We start from the raw sequence: 22,183 nt of genomic DNA, 5'->3' as shown, positions 1-22,183 counted from the left end.
TTCTCCTTTTCCACATATGGTTCATCTTCCCTATTTATTCCCTCTTAGTTTCCTAATTAACATTTTAAAATGCCTCTGCCATGAACATTTTCACGTAAGGGCAGGAAGCATCCCATTTCCCTAGAGGAAACTATAACTGCTAAAAATTCTTGAGAAGGGCACTCAAGAAACCATCGTTTCAAATGGTCAAACCCAGCATCTTTGAAACAAATTTAAATAATGTCTTCATTTGAAAACTGAGTAATTTTGAATGATTCAAAATGGGGCGGGCAATGCAACTCCCCCATCATAAATTTGGGCTATGTAGATTATTTACCTTTTTGGGGAGAGGCAGGCATTGGCATGTGGACAGGTTATACAACTTCTCTTACACAGGAGGGCCTTTGGGGTGTTTTGTTAATAGAATAGAATAGAATAGAATAGAATAGAATAGAATAGAATAGAATAGAATAGAATAGAATAGAATAGAATAGAATAGAATGTGTTGGAAGGGACCTTTAAAGGTCATCTAGTCCAACCCCCCTGCAGTAAACAGGGACATCTTCAACTAGATCGTTTTGTTTTCCGGCAAGTCTGTGGTTTCTTGCAATATAATGTTTAGTTGATGTCTATTTTCAGTTGAAATACACCAGTCCTAGGTCCCAATCAGTAACTCAAAGATCTGACATTTGGGATTTCAGAGGCTTTGGTCAGAAGCTCTTATTTTGCGTATAGGGCACGTCAAAGCTGAAAGACTAAGTTTGGGATTTGGTTCCATTTCTTAAATTCATTGGCAATGAACAAAATGTTAATCCAGCACAACTGCTTTTTTTCTAACTTAAGTCATGTTTTTAATCTTGTCTTACAGGGCAATTTTTTATCTGTACTGCCACCATCAACCAGCACTTTAAGTGACACTGCTCAAGGTTTCTAATGCTAAGGTTAAGTTCCCAGCATTATCCACTTCCTGAGCAGTGAGTCTGCCTTGCAAACTCCAGCGTGTGACAAAGGTGACAGGCAGCTTCCAGGCACCCGGCTGCAGCGCTGCGACAAATGCTAGCAAGGATCTGGAGGCTGGAGGGAATGAGAAGCTGTCACTTAAGAGACTGAGCACTTCAAATTCTGCGAAAGATAACAACGCGCAATACTTTCTGCAATTTTTGTGCATTCGTGTTAAACACATCATTACTCTAATCATCAGCCAATTCACAGAAATGCCTGAATGCAAATGTAATTCACCATCGTTAACTTTGGTAAATGCTTCGAGACATTTCCAGCAGTGTAAAATCATTAGAAATCTCCAACCAATAAACTATTTGATACATGATATAAAGCACAGAGCTTTTAAAACATTTCACCATTACATGCAGAATGGAGATTGGGAATACAGCCTTTCCTATGTTCACAGTATTCCTCCACTCCTCTCAGGAAGGGGAAAAAGCTCTTGCCTCTAAGTGGCACTAATCTAATTCACAAATTGGAAAAGATAAAATAAATTTACTAAATCACACACACACATCACTAAGGTTTAATAGAGGATATTATACTTTGGGATACTAGCTCTAATGTTCCTTAGGCAAACTATTTCAAAATGCTTTAGCTCTAACCAAACGCAATAATAATAATCCCCACTAAAAAGCAATACAGTCCAAGTGCATTATACTAGGAACTTCACTATTAGAAACACACCATCCCGTAGTTATCTTGGAAGCTGTATGGATGTGAAGAATATCAATACTAAGATGACGAGGATTAGAGCAACGACTGTTCATCAACTGAGAATCAGATTTTTCAGCGTGATGATTCTCACCTTCCTTAAACATTACGACTGTAGGAACGGTGAACGCCAGAAGCGACGCTGTTTCTAACTGTTGACGCCATGCAGAAAAAAAAGGTTAAATACGGAAAAGTTTTATGTTCTAAGAGTTAATGATCAAAGGAAGACTTTGCAAAACTGTCAAGAGTTGCTGTCTTCGCTGATGACGAGTGTGACAGGTTTGAAGTAATAAGAGCAAGCAGTTTATTGAGCTTAGTAACAAAACTGCTCTCCTTACTTCGTTCAAATTCAGAAAAGAAAAACATTCAACTAGAGACGAAAACTAAGCATAAGAAGTTTTATCTGAAAGTACCTTTTTTTCTTGTGAAAGATTAAAAGGAAAAAACGAGGGCTAGAAGAGATCAGCTTCTGCAGCATTAACCCCATGATAAATGGTGGTTCTTTTTTTTCTTTCACAGTCTAGTACTTCATTTAGGCACCTCGAACTACTCTTTCTGCTACCACTTCTCAAACAAGCATTTTGCTCTTCATGGGTCTTAAGGGTTTGGTAACCACTTATGAATGGGCAATTATTAGTGGAGCAGATGTGCCTGCCTATCAAGGGATTCTCTAACCGAATCGGGGGGGGGGCAACACACCAGATCGCCACAGCTCCACGTCCTTTCCATCTTTGTCCAGAAGCCAAATGACATGTATTTATACTTGTGAGCATGTAAACAGTGACCAATGGAAAATGCTTTTCCCCCTCTCATCTAAATCTGTGTCCGTCCCCCCCGCAAACAGTAAGGAGAAGAAGTAGCTTATCTGAATAACGATAGAGGTAAGTGGGGAAAATCCCTGGTAGTCACACTCTTAGCACAGATTTACGCAGGCTACACAGCGTTGCAGAGGGTATAAAACACAAGACATGTCGGATATTAGTTCACAGCCAGAGGGGCTACCAACCCCGCTTCCCGCAGCTCCGGTTTTTCCTTGGGCCTCTCATGTTCGACTAGTGACCAGACCTGACCCTGCCTAGTTTATGAGATTAGACACAATCATAGCCCAAGGTGATTATCACCGGCTATACAGTGTCACGTTATAAAGTCTAAGTGAGGTAAGAAACTTGTAAATAACAAAATTATCCTTTTACAGGGCTCTTAATTCAACAGTCCAGCCTGTTTCCTGTAGAAGTGATTAGTAATAGAAAATAATTAGGAGATGCCAGATGGGAGGAGGAGTTAAAAAAAAAAAAAGACCCAAAACTCACACAGCTAAGGAAAGAGAACAACAAACGAGGGAGCTGCCAGCTAGCAACCCACTGCAGTCCCTCACCGTCCGGAAAGCTCTTTGCATAAGCAATAAATGACAATTACACGCCTGCTTTAGAGACTGCTCTGAAAGAGACCCACCTTCTCCTTTCCGTGGCCACTGCGTGGATTATTCAGTTGTGAGAAGGGAAAGCACTTTTTAAGAATAAAAAAAAAAGAAAAAAAGATTATATTTTCCTTATATATGGCTATGAGGCTTCCCCACTATACATCTAGGCAGCCTTTTTGGAAACCTCAAGTATAAGGCCCATAGGGAAGTTAAGAGCAGACTCCTACAGCGTGTTAGGACCAAAGCCATGACAGCTCTCCATTGCTCATCAGGAGCTGAGCCGGACCTCTGTACTTCTGTGTCCACCAGGACGGGAAAAATTTCTCTCCCTCTGAAGAGTGCCCAAAGCAACTGATCCTCTTTGGCTCTTCAAAAGCTAAGGGAGATTCCTTCCTTCCTCCTTGAGATCCCTGCACTAGCCTATCCCATCCCAGTTAAAAAGGAAGGAAACTTCTGCCAGTACACATAAGAGAAGCTAAGGTTATCCAGTATGCTTTTTGAAGGGCATTAAAAATGTAACCAGATCCAAACCACCAAGCATTAGAAAGCCTGAAAAGAACTGCTGGTGAGGGCTTCACCCTGACTTACCTCACAACACTGAGAAATACAGGAAAAGAATAATAGCTCATTCATTGCTAATGGTTTCATTTTATCAGTAACAACACAACCAGTATTCTTCAGATTTAATTGCACAGCAACTGTACTGCTTTACAGCCTTTTTAACAGTTATGTACACTATTCATTTTACAAAGGCTCGATCAGGCGCAGGGTATACACTCAGGGTAATTACTCCCCACACTTTCGCTGGTCTGCGAGTCTGAGAGACCAGAAACCAACCCCATCGCGATTTCACATGGCAGCCGCCTGTCTCAGTATAACTAGACACCGGACTTTCTGGAGACTCTGTCTTTGTCAGACCATAGAAGAGCCACACTTACATGAAAAAGCAGAAAGTAATGCGAAAAGTCATCTCAGTGAGCAGTCAATGACTTGTACCCATGACAAAAGGCTGAAGAGGGATGCTGATGCTGATCCTCAACCGTGCTCACCTACAAAACGGGGGAGACCTGTCTACAGGAGAAGCACCATGATGGGAGGCGCACCATGCATTTGAAATGCAACCTGACCTAAGCCATCCCTCACCGTCTGAAGTTCGTGGAGCCTTATTTGTTTTGAGCCTTGTAATGCCAGACCAGCAATATGCAATCAGGCTACCACCACAAGCATGCGACTTTAATTTCACATTAACCCCACACATTATTGTGTGAGCATTAAATGAATGTGCTTTGGAGGCACAGGTGTGCGCACACACACAGAGGCAGGCAGGTGAGGTCCTGCGAGGCTAACTGGAATCAGCTGGGATGCCATCTGTAACCCACAGGAACTAATGGAGCACAGCTGAGCACCGACCAGAGCTCGCAAGGAGAGAAGAAAGAATTTGGCCTGGGAAAAACAGGAGAGTTATGGGACCATGTTTAGCACTGGAGCTGAGCTACAGGTCCAGTGAGAAACCCTTAAAAAACAAATCTGGCTTGCTAGTTTATCCTTTATGAGCACAAGATACCAAAAAGAGAAAAACTAGATATTCTGTGATCTGGAAACTAAATTAGCAAAGTTTATGCTTCATTTGTAAGCTCTGAATCTTAAAACAAGACCAGTTTATATAATCTTTTTAGTGTATCAATTTTACTGCCACATTGAACATAAATAAGGGCTTAAGTTACTCTCAGTGATTATGAGTAGAAAAAGCACCCTGCAGTTTGGAGAAAAGAATTTTCTTTGTGCTGATGTCTGCACACTGGACAGCATGTGCGATTTGCTCGCCTTTCGTGGATCTTAATAAACATACTAGTTTATTATTATTAGTTTATGAACAGTTAAGTTAAAAATGCATACGCTTATAAAAGGGCATCATAACCATTTGCAGTCTTAGCTTGAACCATATGTGCCATATATAATGACATATATGGCACTAGATCCCTACCACCATAAATGCTAGTGGACAGAAAGGGAAGATGAAGACGACTGAGGCCGGGGCAATCTGCAGAGTACGATGTTGCGGATACACCGGAGCAGCTAGCTAAGACGCAGGCTTGTCTTTCATCCTGCTAGGAACTTTCTTGGTATTGACAAAGTTGTCTGTGCTTTGAAGTCTGCTGAAAGATGGGCTAAACCCAGAAAAAATAAATAGAAGTTTTTGCCTTCCACAGAGTTATGTTTTATTTATAAATTACATTAAACTTACAGAGTGATTGTCATGGACACCCGCGCAGGGACTGGAAAGGAACATTTGTGAGAAAAGAGTTGACAATCTCCTCAAGTTAACCCATGGGATTCTTCAGTGCTCAGTCTCCTGTGTCTTTAAATGTACTTTAAGGTAAACATTTATTAGTTGTATTTTTAAAAACATTATTGCTTTGCTGCTATCCTTGTTATAGGTATGGCTTGTCTAGAGTTTTATACATTAAACACCCATCTTTTCTAATAAAAATAAGTTAATTCAAGTAAATGGAAATATACAACGTCCAGCATCAAGATTGCTTCACTCTCAAAGCACAATTTCCTCCCTGATTATTAAGACAACATCTTCTTCTTAGTTCCTATCGGTCCCAGCATTGGCATTCCTAGGCACCAAAGTGCTGTTCAAAGCCGTCTTCCTCCATCACAGACCTTGCTAAGGGGCCTTATGCTTCTACAACAGCCTACTCTAACTCCCTCGGCTACATTTTCTGATGTCCTTGCACTGAAGATAAAATAAACTTTGGTGAAGGAAGGTTTAAAGCAGATCTCACTAACAGATTTGACTGAGAGCAAAAGCAGAAAAGCAGTAGTGTCATTAAGGAAAATATCAGTGTCAGTTCAAGGTTGGAAAGTGAGACTGGTCCCTCTGCAAACGCCCGTAAGTATGACCCTTGATTCTGGATGCGGAAGCCGTTATGAATCCGTTAGAAATGTACACAGACACTGCAATTAACTTTGTGATCTGGGTTATCTTCAGAGGCAGGCTTAAAAGCTTGTTTCCCACTAAAATGACACAGATTTACATTTCCAGATCTCCTTGCACAGGGTTGCAGACAATCAGCCTTCATCACTATGGAGGAAAAAATGGTATCACCACTAAGGTCATTAAAAATAGAACAAAAGAGTGCTTTTGTTGGGTGACTGCTGCCACAAACCTGCTCTTAGTTCTTTCTGTCTGTAGGAACTGAACTGAATACAGTACAGTCTAGAAGGGGTCTTTAATTGATATGCAGCCACAGAAGTTTCTTGAAGAAATAGCACTTATCACCAAAGTAAACATGAATAGATGTGATTCAGTTACTATCCTAACATTAACCTCAGCATTTCATTCTGAAAGACGGGATAACTCATAACCGATTATTTCATACTCTCTTAACAAATATTAAATCTTGACTAAATCACTCGTATAGCTTCTTACATTAATATCTCAAAAGCATGTCAAAATGAAAATAAAATCAAGTTTTGTAGGGCTTTTGAGAACGGCTTTGATATATGTATCTAGGTATTTATTAATTTCTGAGAGCTACCATTTTCATAAGGTATTTAACTGAATCAAGTCATCTGCTCCAAGGCCATAATTATCTTTGAGAGTGGGGAACGTACAGAGATCCATCAGTATTCAAGGCACAGGAGGAATAGTAAATCTTGTGATACTGGGTATTATTTCCACTTCCACGCTAGGCCATACAGACTGAATCCACATGGGAAGCCTTCTTTCAAATGAATCTTAGCCCTCTCTTAACACACAGACCACGATGGCTGCACAATTGAGTTCCGAACAATCTGCAGACTGTTTTGGGAACCAGCGTTACCTTTTTAGCACAGCAGCTAACGCATCTATTCAGGGCATTCGAGCATGACAAGCACTCTCCTGTTTTCAATCCGCACTCCTCCAGTCATCTCTATTTATTAGTTTCTTTCATAGGTTATGAAAATCATAAATCATTAACCAGGAATTTTAATTTTAATTTTTAATATATACTTGTATATGGTAAGCAGTTATACTCCTTCTCATAATCAGCGAAGCACACGCTGCGCAGTGGATTATATTCTTATGCTTTTCCTATTAAAAACTGCATCTTAAATCACGCCACAATATGGTCTCTTGCAGGACTCAGTACTTCGGAGTATTGTGATTTGTGTCCTACAATCCTCATCTAATGATTGCATAATTTCTGTCTTTTCATCTTTCACGGTCTTTAAATCCTTCCCCTTTACTGAGGCTCAGTTTTAATGCATTGCATGTGACAAGTCACCCAACGCATGCTGAATTCTTCTACTACAAATTAATTGCTAAAAAGAGTGGGGAACAAATAAAGTATTATCAGTGCATGCTGGGAGGCATCTAACACAAATCTGTGGCGTTCCCTTCTGCTGCCCCACACCAAACTGAAGGCTAGATGAAGTGCTCTTTAATATTCCATTCTCAAGTTTGAGGTGTGCTCTCTGGCTGCCCGATTTCCTCCACTTGACTTCATGGCAGAAAGCGCAACTACATTCCCACCAGCTGTTCCCAAGTCAGAGTCCGTGTCTCTCCTTTCCTTCTTCTGAAGGATTTATCTTTCATACGCCACCCACACGGGATTCAGCAACAGTCGCAGGCACAAAGTTTAGATTCGGATCTGAACAGCGTCAGAGTCTGCAAATCTAGGAATGTATTTTGGCTCAGGATGATCCATGTTCAAGACCCAGACTTCTTCCTCTCTTTACAGAACAGGAAGCACACTGCACAGGGAGAAGCTGTGTGGCTACAGTATAAAACTGATAAAGATGCATTAATTGCCAAATACGGTACCCTGCAGAAATTTTCATCCTCACCATGGGGCTAATGTTGTAGCACGCAGATTTGGCTGTTTGGATCATAAGACAATGTTTTTTTTTCTTCTGGATTTTGGACAATTTCCTTTGTGTTCTTTGTTAGAACTGTCAATATCACTTCAGTGATATTCTCTTTATACTGGACAACAGGAATCACTGCCACCTCTCCCACTGAAGAGAAGGAAAAACTACTTGTCCTATTTGTAAGTGTCCGATAAGAAAGCTTCCTTATATCATGGTTAAATGCTTCATAATAAGGTAAATACTACATTATTATTAATTGAAGTTTTCAAGTAAATTTCAATAAGAAGCAGAAGCCTATACAAAAACGGTAAAATGATCTTCTGAGCAATTTAGTAGAGGATATGTATATTTTCCTTATTGCATTATTATTATTTTACCAAAGAAAGCCTATAAACTAGCAGAGAAATTGGCTCTTCTGTTTACGCGGATATTTAATCTCTCCTGTTTCTCGTGCTAGCCTCTTAAATTTTTATAGTAGGTAGGTTTTTAAAAAAAGCCAGAGAAATATTTCCTGTCATCCAGTACTCATGCTTTAAATGCAAATTATTTGTCGAACAAGTATGTATCTCATGATTTCAATGTTTTTTCTATAAAATTAACCACCAGATGGGATTCAGTCACCCACCTGCACAGTCGTCCAGCTAGTCCATTACGTTCACCCCGCTGAACCTGAAACAGTTCTCCCAGGCTGTCAAGGTGACAGCTTTAGTGGGTGTGCAAGTCGTCGAGTCCCCCAGGCGGTGGTGACAGACACTTGGGTAAGCCCTCTGAGGTCTCCTCTCCCTACCACTCCTACACTGCACATAGCCACCACTCCCCATGCGACATTCAGCGAGGCCACCACCGTATCTCTCCCCCTTCCCATCCTCCCCCCATCCTGTGGCTAACAGAGGGGAGAGAAAGGATATGGCAAGCATTAGCTGACGCTGGGGCTTGTTCCAAATGCTGAGGTTGCTACTGGGATGAGGTGTTGGTCATGGGGTTGAATGCCTTATTCCCCTTGGAGATTTGCTGGGTGAAGTGACACTCAAGACGCTCTGTGTCATCTTCCAGCAAAGGCCCTGAGAGGTGTAAAAGCAGTGAAGATGTTGTGCACCAGTGAAGACCTCTGCACCACTCCACAGTAAAAAGGATCACACCGGGCCTTCCCCGCACAGCCACAGGTAGTAATCCCAACCGGATAATGACTTGAAAATTAAACTGAAATCTCCACATTTAACTGTACTGCGATGTCTGTGTGCCTCGCTGTGTCCACATCAACATGTTTCCAAGACAAATAAAGAGAAAAGGTTCAAAAGCTGGGCTTCAGCCAGTCAACACCATTGCTGTCGAACTATGTTGCAGATGAAGCCACTTTAGTTGCTTATAAATTACAGACAAATGGGGTGGGATGTTGCAATTACTTGACTAACCTCTCTAAAGGTTTTTCACCTAAAATTTCAACCTCTGAGAAATATTTCATAGTTCTTGAACTATTTCATGAAAAATATTCCAATAGGCGTACCCTGTTGATGAGTCTGACATAACACCATGTGATCCATGGAAAAAACATCATTCTTCAATAATAATAATTGAAATCCCTTTACTGTGAAAACTTTTCGTCAGTCTAAAAAACGTTGTGACACAACAGAGTTCTGTTACCACTTGTAAGATGTTAAATGCAGGAAGAGTTAACTTTACCAAAGGAACCGAAAGCGGTGACTTCCAGAACTCTTACAGAAGATTTTCCACCAGGCTTTGCATTATAATGAACTCTCTGTGATAACATGCAAAAAAAATCCTTTTGAAACAGCACGCTGCAAGTCAGTGGCTGTCAGGAACTGTAACTGATAAGTCACCCCTCAACTACTGGTACCTAACAGGCAAGAAATTGGATATTTAACATGGTCAGCTAGCATCAATATCCCCAGCAGTATTTCTTTTGTCAAAATGATCTGATAACAGTGAAGACTCATACTTTAAGCTAAGTTGGGTTCTTCATCTCTCAGCAAAAGCAGTGCAGGATGACAGACTCTGCTGGAGAAGGATTTGAAGGACCAAAGCTATGAGCTTCCTCTCTCCGTGGACTCTGTATGGAGCTTAGCTTCACTACAGTAGTCATGTATGTTGGAAATTGTCAGTGAGACCTTTCCTCCACCTCAAGAAAAACTGAAATCACAGACATAATTCTGACTGGAAAGGCAAACAGATGATCCCAACCGAGGTTAGCATTTTTTCTAACCCCTATAAGCCTATTAGATACTCCTAACATCATTCTGAAATTTGTGAAATAGGGGAGCATATCAGACTATTATACATGCATTAACACCTACACAGATGTAATAATACAATTTAAAAGGTCTTTCATATGTCTGCTTTTCAATAAATAAAGTATTTAGTTTAACATGACGGAATTTACATTATGTTTTCTTTTCAGGTTTAATCTCTGTCACACAAATGAAGTTTCAGGCAGCTGTTTTGTCTGCCTGATACATTCCCAACCTCTTTTAATATTTCTATTTTCACCGGTTCTAAGATTTCTTTGTTGTTCGTTTTTCTTTTATAATCCAGGACGCAGTTAGTTCTCAGCTGATACTGCAACTCTCTGAAGAGAGCAATCCTTCGTAAGTCTGGCTGAGGCCAAAAATAGCTCTGTCGGCTTCTGACAGGCTGAACTTAGCCAAGTGAAATGTTTTAACATTTTATCATCTTAATGAACAGGCTTATTTATAATGTGGACAACTTTACCGTCATTGTATGCAGACTGCTGAATAGATTATGGAATGCATTTGTTTGGGGAACACTCAATATATTAAGAAATATAATTTTTGACCGAAGGGCAGTTGGTTTAGACACTGTAAACAAATTTAAGATAAAATATTGTTAGCCCGTTTGAAGTAAAGGAGTAGCTTAATGGTAACATCTATTACTGCGAAAATACCTGAAGAAAGGACCTCACAATGATAAATAACTAAGCTCCAAATCATAGAAACTTGCAATATGCGAAAATTACCATTAAAACCCCCTGTAACCAGTTTAAATATTACTATTAATGCAATACTGAAAATAAATATGTAGACTAAATATCTACAGATACCTGTAGCACTTTATAGTCGAGGGGGAGGGTGAAAAGTACAAAATAAAAAGTCTAACAGAAAAAAGAGCGTGGGTTAACAGTTGCTTACCCTCTTTTCTGCTACCTCATCCTCTCCTGTAGACTCTTTGCCATCATGTTCATCTCTCAGGGTTGGCATATGTTTTTTGTGTGCTGGCTCTCTGTTTAAAGTTGTATATCCTATGTGTTCATAAATTGGATTTATTGTCATCTTGGCAATGTATTCAGCTGCCTTCGTTTCAATATAAAGAGTAATCAATCCATCTGTCACCAGGTCATGGATGGACTCAAAACGTTTCTCCCCAACAAAGTGCTTTCCATCGTAGTAGAGTCTGAAGTTTCTGGTTTGACTTCCAAATCTGCCTCAATGAAATGGGAAAGTTGTTTTTTTAAAGAACAGTAAGCAGAATAAAGAAGAGTAAGCAAGCCTTTGCAAACAATAAAAAAACACTTTATCACTTAAAGCTGTGACTATGCTCTGTGTCTGGTCCAGACGAGAATGAAAAACTCAACTACTACTTAGCACAGATAGGAAGGAGAGATCAACAACAACCGCAGATAGATAGCCAAAACAGTGACTGTCCCAGAAGGAGCTGTTTGTTCCCTTATTCTTTTAGCCCCTCCATTATCCCGTGGAAAAACTGAAAATTACTTCACACTCTTTATGGCTTTTTTTAGCACTTTACTACTGCATCGCCGTAGTCAATTTGCTTGGCTCTGATATGAAGAGTTCTCATAATAGAATCCTCTATTACAGTTGATCAATACGGAGTTTTGATGCCGTCTCGGACCTCTGCGCCCCTGCTTGCTTGCAGGAAGAGGCCATTCAGGGTTCAGCTGAGCTTCAGTGCCAACAATTACACTGAAGCAGAACCGCTGCCAGAACTGGAGCAGCACAGGACAAAATGGCACAAGGGCAAGCATTCTTTATTCCTGGCCAAAGGCCAAGGACTAACTCTTCCAGCTTTGTACAAAAGTCCTTCTGTGTTATGCTTGTTAAGTCCTGAGCTTCAAGCAAATCTTTGTAACATACAGGATACATAACGCGTAAACTATCTGATGCTAGCAATTATGCAGTCGGGGTGGAATAGGATTTCGATACAGCCTCTTAGCAACCGTAAGTATGCCAATTTTACCTGAATATTAGCATATTTTAAAAAACTCTGCTTTGAATCTGCAATAATTTTCTGCCTGAAAGCAATCTAAACATATGAAAACACACCAGTGTTTGCACTTGGCAACAGCCAGGTTGTTCTCCTGCGGAGAAGATGGAGGCAAGAAGCTGCTTTCACAGCTCACTCCAGTGTTACTCCTTGCTCAGACAGGAGCAAGGGCGGCTGCTCGGGGTATCGGGCCCCCTCGTGAGGTCAGATCTGCCAAATAGATATTAAAAACTAACTTTGAAAGGATGGATTGCTTTCATTTTACAATCCAATGCTTCGCAGGAGATGTTAAGGAACAAGGTAAACACTGGTGCTTTGCTGAAGTGGCTCCTTTTCAATGGGGCCTTGCCAAACAGGGGAAAGCATAATTTTAGACCTTGCCTCGGGTGAAATATTGCACTCTTCTTGCAAATATGGGCAAGACCACTTGTTCTTTGATGTGTTTTTTTTTTCTTGTGTTCTGAATCAAAATGCCAAACCTTCCCATCCCCCTATCAATAACCTGACAGTGACTGTAACTTCAGGAGCTGCTATTTTTACACAACGCTCAAATGTGAGGGGGCCCTCAGGAATCTGCATCCTGCTCAGTAAGAAAAGAGGACACAATGCGTAGGAACTACCTGGGCATTTGACTGGAAAGGAATTGGTACTTCTATGCGCATTTTTATGCCATGCAAACTAAAAGTTCACTGAATTAAACTCAAAAGCAAGAAATCACAAAATGACAGAAAAAATACATTTTTACCCAATGCTAATTTCATCACAGGATGCAATTCCGAGTCAATAAAAGTCTCTCAGGAAGTAGAAAGATAATATCCCAAGTTACAGCAGAAGGGGTAGGAACATGCTCAGGCTCATTCTTCAAAGCATCTGTCTACTCAGCATCGTACATGGTGAACAAGCTTTGACCATGAGATGTGCTCCTCGCGTATCCCCCTCCACCATCAGAGAAGTCAACGCCGGCCAAGAGTGCTCAGCACTTTGCAGCGCCAAAGTGAGCAACCTTCACTGTCTCCCGCTCGAGTCAGTGGGATAACGCACGTGGAGTACATACAAGCGCTGCCATGTTCAAATTTGACAGGAGGACAGAACAAGTTGGAAGGTGAAGAATAACAGGCCTTAAATGACAGTATGCAATAGAATTATTTTTATTAGGAGACGTAGCAGGTGAACTGCTGCAGTAACATATGCTCTGACACTACTTATAGCAGAGTTTTAAACAAGCTGGAGGTCACTTGTTGCTCTTAGCTTTCTAGAAGAGAAAGTATTACACTAATCTTATCAAGAGAAGATAAGGCACAGAAAAGCTTCTCAGGGCCTATTACTAAGTACACATGGTGTCTCGATTCTAGTAACATCCTTCAGAGTCTAAAACAAAGTTCTGAAGAACAAGACGGCCAAATGCAGAGAACAAATAAAAGTTCTCAAAAGATTACTCCTCTTCCCATCAGGGTCAGTAGGTGCATGGTTCTACCCCAGCTGTGTCGTACTGAGCAGCCCCTACACCGTACAGCTGTTCAGGCTGCTGCCCGTAAAATGTGTCTTTGAGAGATGCTACAAGGCATAGGATTCCCAAAAGTACATAATCTTTATCCCGCGGCTCCTGACCCACATTTCAGCATATGAGTATCTCATAGACAACGTTCCGCAGTTTTAATTCTTTAACAGCCCTCCACACCCAAACTCGTCTCTCTCATAAACCTCACTAACAGACGGAAACTTCCTCCTGTATGGATGTGAGGAACTGCACATTGATTACTTTTGGCATGCGTGGCCATCCAAAGGTACATTCAGCTTTCTCGGTTTAAAATACATTACGATAATTTAACAATTACCACTTAAAGAAAGGTATTTAGACAAACAAATTACTCTGCATCAGCGTCACAACAACTTGGAAAAGGTGCTTGCTTCTCAGCTGCACGAGGTCAACATTAAATGGTTTGCCTTTATCTGATTTTCTATTTGTTCCAAATCAAACTTTTCTCTCTCTATTAATTTCTTATCGGATATGTTGTGGGGAAATGTGTTGTTTTTCAAATAGAATCCTATTGGCAACAAAGAGGAAAAAACCCCACCCCAAATCCCCACAAACCAATGAAATGCCAATCTCTTACAAAGACTGCACCGCCAAGAACGTGTCTCAGAATCCTGTTTTATTTCTTTCAAACTCATTTAAATTTCTTCCTGACCCCACAATGATACCATTTTCATAAAATCACAATATAAATGCAAACATACACGTCCAATTGCAAATGATAAATTAAAATGTAACCTTCAGTCCCTTCAGTCTTACTTAAAACTATGGTTTAAACTTTTCCATTAGCAAGAATATTTCCCTATGTTTACTTTCTATAACATTACTGCAGCCTGGTTAATTATACATCACCGTGGCAACTAAGTAGAGCCAAGATTTGATATTGCAACTTCCTGATGGTCTCTTCCTAAAGGCGAGCGCTAGTACCAGCTGCTTTTTGTTTAAGAAATAGAAAGCAGGACACAGATAATGTATGTTCTCTTTTGGTTTAAACAGGGGGAACATTAGATGTTTTTCCAAGAAAAAGAAATAGACCTCTGACATGTCAAACAGTCTCATTGTGTCCATTGTGCATTTGTTTGCAAGCAGCAGGACTACAGAAAAAAGACTTTTTTTATTCCAAGTTGTCTGAAAAGCAATCACTCTGTCTAGTCCCTTTGGTTGCCAGTGGGGCAGAGCAGATAACAACGTGGGAAAATGGATTAAATAGTAGAGCAAATGTGGCTAGTAATAAAGGACCGAGGAGCTGAATTAGGTATCATAGCATGAGAGAGACGGGCTTCAGAGGCAGCCACCTACTCTGTATGCAGCATTCACTGGTGAAACAAAAAGAACTGGTGAACAACCGAGAGCCCATCCGCACTTTCTTACCATCTCAGAAGATGGATTTAACAGTCCACATACACAATCGTACAGTAGCTATTCACCTCTTTCACAGGCTGTTTCATGATGAGAAGAGTATCCAGACAAAGGCATTATTTAAAATGTGTAGCTGCAACCAGACCACAAAGTGAACGCCCCTCAGGGCTACTTGTGTCCTTACTAGTTTCAAGCATCTTCATACACTGAGCTGGGAAATCCAAAGTTCTACACATGTGCCTGAAGGTCACATGGACTTAATTTTCCCTTGGAGAAAAAGTGTCTTAACATGCTTTGCGGCCAGAAGGTAGAAGTCTCACTTAAAATTACGTGCCAGAATTTCAGCTCTAACTTCTGAAAACTCTCAACCAGCACTTCAGACTAGAGGCTTGACACTCCATAAAAAGCCACAGAAGCATAAGCAATCTTGCAATCAGGACTATCTCCTAATCATGCTGTGTTCATGTGAAAGAAAACAAATAATCCCACAGATCCTCTTTTGGCACGTTTCCTTGTCAAAGAAACACAAGTCTCGCATGCAGCCAGAACCTCTTGTACACAGTTATCCCTGAAGGTCTCCAACTCCTGAGAGCAACTACTTTTGGGTTGTTGGTTTTTATTTATTTATTTATTGCCAACAACATTTCTTGGGACAGCCTGGGAATTGTGGAACTTACCATCTTCCCAGAGAACCTGCCTGACAAACAGCATCATCTCCAAAACCTCAGCAGTAGTCTACAGCAACACAATACGTGTAAATGAAATCAAATGCATTAGGGATTGAAAGTAAAGGTGCATTTTATCCAAGCGGAGACAAAAAATCCTCATTGCCTGACATGGCTGAGAAAGGTGGCAGAGTACAGTCACTACAGAGAGTTTTCCGGTGCCATTTGGAAGGACAGCACTGGCCGCCTGCCTGAGTATTGCTGAATGAACATTACTTAGGTATAAAGCTATCCCTAAAACCTGATGAGACCCATTGCACTGGCGGAATGCATGATAGTTTAGTTTAGCATGGACAAAGCGTGGCATCCTTCAGAACAGAAAACCAATCCCAGAGCTGGAACTGGAACGCGTTGACCCCATGCAAATGCAGCCTTCAACTCACTTCTGTCTAATCGGAATCAAGAAAAAAAAAAAACCCAGAGCTGGTGCTGTATCCTTCAGAAGAGCCTCCAGCAGTCTGTCTCAATTGAGACTGAAGACTCTTTACCTGCATCACTGCCCAGACTTCCTTGTCCAAGAGGAAAACTGTATTGTGCAAACAGCAGGCAGCGAGGACCAGAGCAACGTCACTTTCCTGGGGATCATGGGGACTGCCAGGGACAACACAAGTGAGTGAGAGACAACTGCTCTGGGGCATCGGCAGTAGGTAACAGCTGCTGGAAACAAGGAAGACTGAAAGTGTTATCAGCCCTTGGTACCTGTAATGGTGTGTTTCACAAATAAATCTAACAAAATAATAAGAAAAGTCTTATTTTGTCTCAATGTCTTTACTTTTAACAGCTGATTTTCACCATCTTATACTCTGAACAAATGTCAGCTGATCGAGGACCATGTATGCTATTAAAATGCAGTAGGATCACTTAATGCTTAAGATCACTCTTAATGTTCTTGATCAGTGATAGATCATTTGAAAATAATCTGTTTGGTTCTGAGAAGCTCTGGTACAGATGTATTACCTCTTCTTAGTGCTGTGCTTAGTGTGCCCTATTCCATTTGAACTTTTTATATATTTTTTTTATATATATAAAAATATAGAATTGATTTGATGATTGAATCAGCATCAATTAACAATGTTTTGGGCAACGTTGTACTGCTTTTTCTACCCAGTGAAACCTCCGTGCCTCCTGGGAAAAGGCTCACAGTGGTTACTCATTAAGACACATTTGAAGTCTATACACACATGGGAAAGCAGTAAAAGCCTGGTATCTTCTCTTTAAATGAAAGCAGTATTTGGAAACCTATGTCAACATGCCTTCTGGCAATGTTATTAGCAGGAATGTTAGTAGCTTTCCTATTTTCGTATCAAGCAAATAGTTATGTTTCTTTACCAAAAATTTTGAAGAAGTGTTCTCCAAGAGTTAATTTTACAGTGTGACTTCATGCTACTGAGAGATTTCGTATTACTTCAAAGCAGAACTCTGGTTTAATTCTTCTAAGCAAAGGTATCAACGCTTACCAGGGTCTGCTCAGCAAACTTCAAAATGTGTGTGCACATTTTACTCTGCTTATATGTAACAATATTCATGTTATTGTTTTTCGGGTAAATTTAGAAGTAGGACAACATCAGATCTGTAATGGAAATTCCACTGCAATCACATACTACGGAGAGAGAACTGCCATAGCATCATGCTCAAACATGGTCATTTTTGTTTCACTTAGAGCAGCTTTTCCTACAAGGGTTTAAGTTACTCACGACTGTCACATTTCTTTTTTGCTTCTATAGGTTTTCTCACTCTAAAAGCAACTTGGTCTTAATTTATCTTACTCAGACAATATGCATATTTCAATTCAGTATATCAAGCAAACCCGAGAGGTAGACATCAAGTGAAAACCCAAAGAAATATCCTTATCATAAAATAGCTTCGCAAGTGCAAAAATGGGTTTTGGAGAGCAGAGTGGAGAAACATTGTTTGTTGTTCCTGTTTTTGTTTTGTCTTTTGATGTACACTCTCCAGGTTGTCGTTCAAGGTCTCTAAATTTCTATTTAAAAAAAAAAAATTAAAAAATTGCCTTAGATTAAAAATAACTACAGCAAGATTTCTCTTCCAGAGAGATTTTGGCAAATCTGATTTGCCTTAAGCCACTGTTAATCCTAACCTTACAATGCAAGTTTACTTAACTTACTTAAAGCTATTACACAATTTGCTACTTAAGTTGTTTTCTCAATGTATTCTACCTCTGATCTTCTAGTAATCACTCACTGCTTTTTCGCAGTGAGATTTGCAAACATACTCATCCTGCTCTCTAAAACACTTTTTCCTCAAAGCTGCATTCCTTAACAACAAACAAGCATAATAATGCAAAATGAAATATGCAACATGCACTGTTAGAATTTTTGGGGCTACTAACAGCTGATCGATAAAGATCAATAACTTTTCTATTATTATATTCTGGTTTTCTGGAATACAGTTTCTTCCTTCGTGCAAGTGAAGCAGTACACAGGACAGATACCAGTTTATTACTTAAACTGTTAGAGTTCATTTACTCATCTCAAGTTATAAAAGAAAAAAAAAAATATTAGCTTGACTCTTGCTTCCTAGCAGCCATCAAATCAGAAGGAGCTATACCTAACTCAGCTGAGCTACAACAACTATAAAAGAGAGAGAAGGAAGAGGAAAACTGGGACAGAAAACATCTATTGCTGTCAGTTGTTCTAGCGTTTGAATAATTCATAAATGTTTTGTTGAAAACAATTATGAGATTAAACAACAGTATGAGGCTATTGGGTATTATTTTGAAAACATATTTATAAAGCATCCAAAGTATCTACAGCTGAAGGACCTTTTGCTTATTGATGAAGTACAGGAAAAAAGTTGTTTCTCCAAACACAAAAATTTATAAATGCATATTTCAAAAGCATACAAAAGAAGAGGCCAACCAAGAGGACCAACTTTAAGATACATTTCTAACTAGCATTTGCTGAAAGCAATAGAGCAAAAAGGCATTCCAGTTGAAACTGCAGAGGACACAAAAGATATGTATCCTTTTGATAGGGGAGAAGAGGAGAGCGCAATGTATGCTATGTACCTTATACACAGTTTAATTATCGACTGATTCCATTACAATTTGACTTTTTACTACTTCAACTCCAACAATACCTAAAAGCTTCAACCCAGGCTGACATTATACACCATAAAAATAGCACCCTACAACACAAATTCCTGCTCAGGAGCTGTGACTGGGGCTAGTCTGAGAGATGGGCTGCAACTTGCAGTTTGTCTGGGTCATTTTTAAGAGATCCTAGACTTTTGTACTGAACCAGTATGTGAGATAACATGGGAAAGAAAATATCCTCTCTAATGGAGAAATGAGGCACAGAAAACTTAAAAGCCTCGAGCCGAGTCATATGTGAAGCCAAGAAGTGAGCCCAGATCTTCTGAGCTCCACCACAGTGCCTCACGAGCCGAATGGCTCCACTGTGCACCAGATGACAGTAGACCTTTGTGGCGCAGCAGGAGCTACAGTCAGAGGTGAAGGATGCGGCATAAAATGAACATGAGCTATATGCACTGAGCACAGACAGCTCTTGGACAAGTTACCAAAAAGTTCACACCACCACCAAAGCAGAGAATATTCCTCTGAGAAGTGTTGAACTTAACACGAGCAGGAGAAAGACTGCAGCAAACTGAATTGCCAAAGATAAATTAGACACCCCAGCCAAAAGAAAACAGAGCTGACAACAACAACAGATGGGAAGAGGAGGGAAGGAGAACAGGAACACAGCGAGAAGACGTGAACCATAAGGAAAAAAGCATTCTAGTCTGTGGGAGGACCTAGGTAGCCAGTTAATTACTCATTAAGGTTAGTAGCTATTTATTATTATTCTAAATACTTAAGCGAAGCCATCTCAGCACTGCCCAGGTGCACTTACGTAAGGCAGATGACATGCAGGACACCTATGCCGTTTACTGGTAGCTGAACCTTCCACGTTATTGACAAAGTAACAGAGTGTATTATTTAGTATGAAATTTTATGTAGGAAAAGAAACTTCTTTTACGTGGAAGATCATTTAAATAGAGGTCCAATTGTTTTACTTTGGAGCTGAAAAGCGAGCTCCAAAATTTATCAGCACACTTTCCCCTGGGGCTAGCACTAGCTCGTGTGATGTACCCAGCCAACAAGATGACAGCTTTAGTTTCAGCAGAATGTAAGCCTTCATAAAAGAAATATTTGGCTCTTCACAAGGAGAAAAAAAAAAAAAGGCCCAGCATATTAGCTGGCATACCTGTTGTGTTAGCTTATTAAAATAGCTTTAAGCATGAACTGTTTCTTTCATCTAAAATAAGCCGCAGATACCTGAGTGGCCAATTTTTGAAACTCGCCTGAATTCTGCGCCTATGGAAGTGTGACAGGCTGAGCCTGTGGGAGAAGGAAGAGTCCGTCCCCAAGTGCCTCCTCGGCTGGCCGCAGAGGAAGGAGAACTCTTTTGCCATTTCATGCAGAATAAAGAAAACTGATCAAAATGGGTCAGGCTGAAACATATTTATCCCACAGGTATGTTTGACCACATTTTGGAGCAATTGTATTTAACCCAGCTAAGCTTTAAAGGTGGTGCATGTGCGCGTGTCTGTACACACAGGCATATATGGAGTTTCCCAGGTTTCTCAGCTGGTGACCAAGGAATATTGTGTAAATATTTTAGAAAGGCTTCTCAGAACTGAACTCAGCCCTTGCTACTGCCAATGAGTGCCTGGCATAGAGTTGTAAATCAGGTAAAAACCACACAGGTGGAGAGATATGCAACGTTTAGTCTTTAAAATGGTCTTTATAATTTTTGCCTACCAACTAACATGATGTCACGATACCGTTACCAAGGTGAAGTGAAGAAATGCAGTCAGCTCCTGTTTTGCTGGGCTCCCTCTGACTGCTTACAGATCAGCTGCAGATTCAGGATAAAGTATGACCAAATTTTACTACAGTCATAATTAAAAAAACACCCATAATTCAGCTATTACCACATAGAAAGTTGTTTCAAGCAATTCTTCTTTCCCCAGTTCCTCTCCCATGTCCCAGCCTGTCCAACTAGGCTTTCCAGCAGAATGCAGATGCACAGTTTTAACCTCCGAATTCGAGAAGTCTTTTGCAAATGTTGAATTTGACACGTGTAAGTAATCCCAGGGCAATCAACGCATGTTCTGGAAGAGCACTACACGTGTCCCAAAAGAACCCACTGAAAATGAACATCATTCGGCTACCAAAGCAATTGGCCTCTGAAATTAAAAAGGTTCATTTGCAGCATTATGTTTTAATAGCCTGCCAATTATGTCTCCTTTTAAAATATCAGTGGCTAGTTTCTTAACGCAATTTCATAATTTAGGGAGAGGGAACATATGTATCAATTCCTTGCACAATACATGCAGTTGGTCAAAAACATGAAGGATTACTAATATTTGACATTTATTTTGACTCAAGAATTCTCTCCCAATGCCATATAATCTTGAATGTGCCCTAACCCCCAAACATAAAGAAAACATGACTCATAGTCACGGCTAACATTATTACTTTTTTTTTTTTTTAATCATGCTGCAGAGCCTTATTTCAATTCATTCTCAGTATCACAACAATAGAATTTGCAGGAAGGGAAACCATGGTAACCAACTAAACGTGCTAAAGCAGATATCTGCTCAAAAGAACATGCAGTACCATCACACTTCAACGCCTACCACTAGTACAATCTCTACCCATTTCCTCTTTATCCTCATCCTAATTATTAAACAAGCTCTCAACCACAAAAGGCTACATTGCGAACCATGTCTTATTGTTACTGTCATTTGCTGTAGGTCCTAGAATTAAGGCCTGTACTAGTCTTTCGCCAAATTTATAAAGCAGATCTAATACCTCCAGGAATTAATTAGGAATTTTCAGTTCTTGTCATCTGTTTGGAACATCTAATTAACATTACAATGTATTTTATGTATTTTTATTGTCACAGAGACTGGCTGATATGTATGGACATACATACATACCTACAATAATTTTCTCTTGTAATTTTTTTCATTCCTTAGGGTTGCAAAAAAATCTCAGTGGCATCCTCTGATTAATTAATTAGTAAACATTGGTGAATACTACTGTTCTTTTTTTTTTAAATAAGCTTTGAGAAACCACATCCATGATTAAGTACAGGCATTAAATATAGTAGTAGGGTGCTGATTTGCTGCTCTCATTTGTGTTCGTGCTTCATTCTCTTTTATCCAATGTCTGAACTGATACAATTTCCCAGGCTTTCTTAGGCTCTGAACAGCAATTTTATTTGAAGGACGGCTCTGAATATTTAGCCAAACTCACACACTTAATAAACCATTTAAATTATCATTTTCTTTTTCCCTAAA

At 40.0% G+C, this 22,183-nt stretch overlaps 1 protein-coding gene across 4 annotated transcripts in view; it reads right to left on the bottom strand.

The window, feature by feature from the left end:
- Nucleotides 1-22,183, bottom strand: part of CHN1 (chimerin 1) — a 106,084-nt gene that overhangs the window by 44,194 nt on the left and 39,707 nt on the right. For all 4 annotated transcript variants that reach the window (XM_074596006.1, XM_074596009.1, XM_074596007.1 and 1 more), the window contains one exon: nucleotides 11,143-11,431. In XM_074596006.1, coding sequence (XP_074452107.1) covers nucleotides 11,143-11,431 — 289 coding nt within the window. The remainder of the gene's footprint in view (nucleotides 1-11,142; nucleotides 11,432-22,183) is intronic.

This window comes from Larus michahellis, chromosome 7 (genome assembly GCF_964199755.1).
Source record: "Larus michahellis chromosome 7, bLarMic1.1, whole genome shotgun sequence".
Taxonomy (NCBI): domain Eukaryota; kingdom Metazoa; phylum Chordata; class Aves; order Charadriiformes; family Laridae; genus Larus; species Larus michahellis.
Note: the sequence above shows the minus strand (reverse complement) of the source record. Positions and strands in the feature narration are given on the sequence as shown.